This window comes from Egretta garzetta, unplaced genomic scaffold (genome assembly GCF_000687185.1).
Source record: "Egretta garzetta isolate BGI_Z169 unplaced genomic scaffold, ASM68718v1 C8156678, whole genome shotgun sequence".
NCBI lineage: Eukaryota > Metazoa > Chordata > Aves > Pelecaniformes > Ardeidae > Egretta > Egretta garzetta.
Genome location: NW_009266348.1, coordinates 1 through 405, shown reverse-complemented (window position 1 = coordinate 405; position 405 = coordinate 1). Strand labels below are relative to the sequence as shown.

General features: G+C 65.9%; 1 protein-coding gene across 1 annotated transcript; it reads right to left on the bottom strand.

Annotated features, from left to right (window-relative positions):
• Nucleotides 1-12: 12 nt before the first annotated feature.
• Nucleotides 13-401, bottom strand: LOC104133818 (ragulator complex protein LAMTOR2; the record flags this gene model as incomplete). The annotated part of the gene is made up of 2 exons (XM_009647258.2): nt 13-149; nt 264-401. Coding segments are annotated over 2 exons (275 nt in total), but the record flags the coding sequence as incomplete, so codon positions are not given.
• Nucleotides 402-405: the final 4 nt, after the last annotated feature.

Here is a 405-nt window from a genome sequence, read left to right as displayed (position 1 = left end):
CAGTCCTGGCACCATGCACGGCCCTGGGGCCCCCGCAGTCCCCTCCCCACCAGCGTTACCTTGGCCTTCAGCATCCCAAATCCAACCGTCTCCTTCGCGTACATGCAGAGCAGCAGGTTTGCCACCCGGGTGATGGCCACTCGCCCCTCCTGCCCAGGGACAAACAGCACCCGTGGGCACCCCCGGGCTCGGCAGGGTCCCCAGGGTCACGGCAATGTGCCCGGGTCTCCGGGGAGGGGAGGGCAGCCCCCAGCCCCACGTACCATGCAGTCCATGAGGATGAATTTGAGGTTGTCCTCATTGAATGCCTGGTGGCCGTTCTTGTCGTAGGCCACCCAGATGTTGCTGGCGATGGCCGCGGTGACCCTGGCGTCCGTGTCCCCGTAGCCCGAGTAGGCAAGCAAG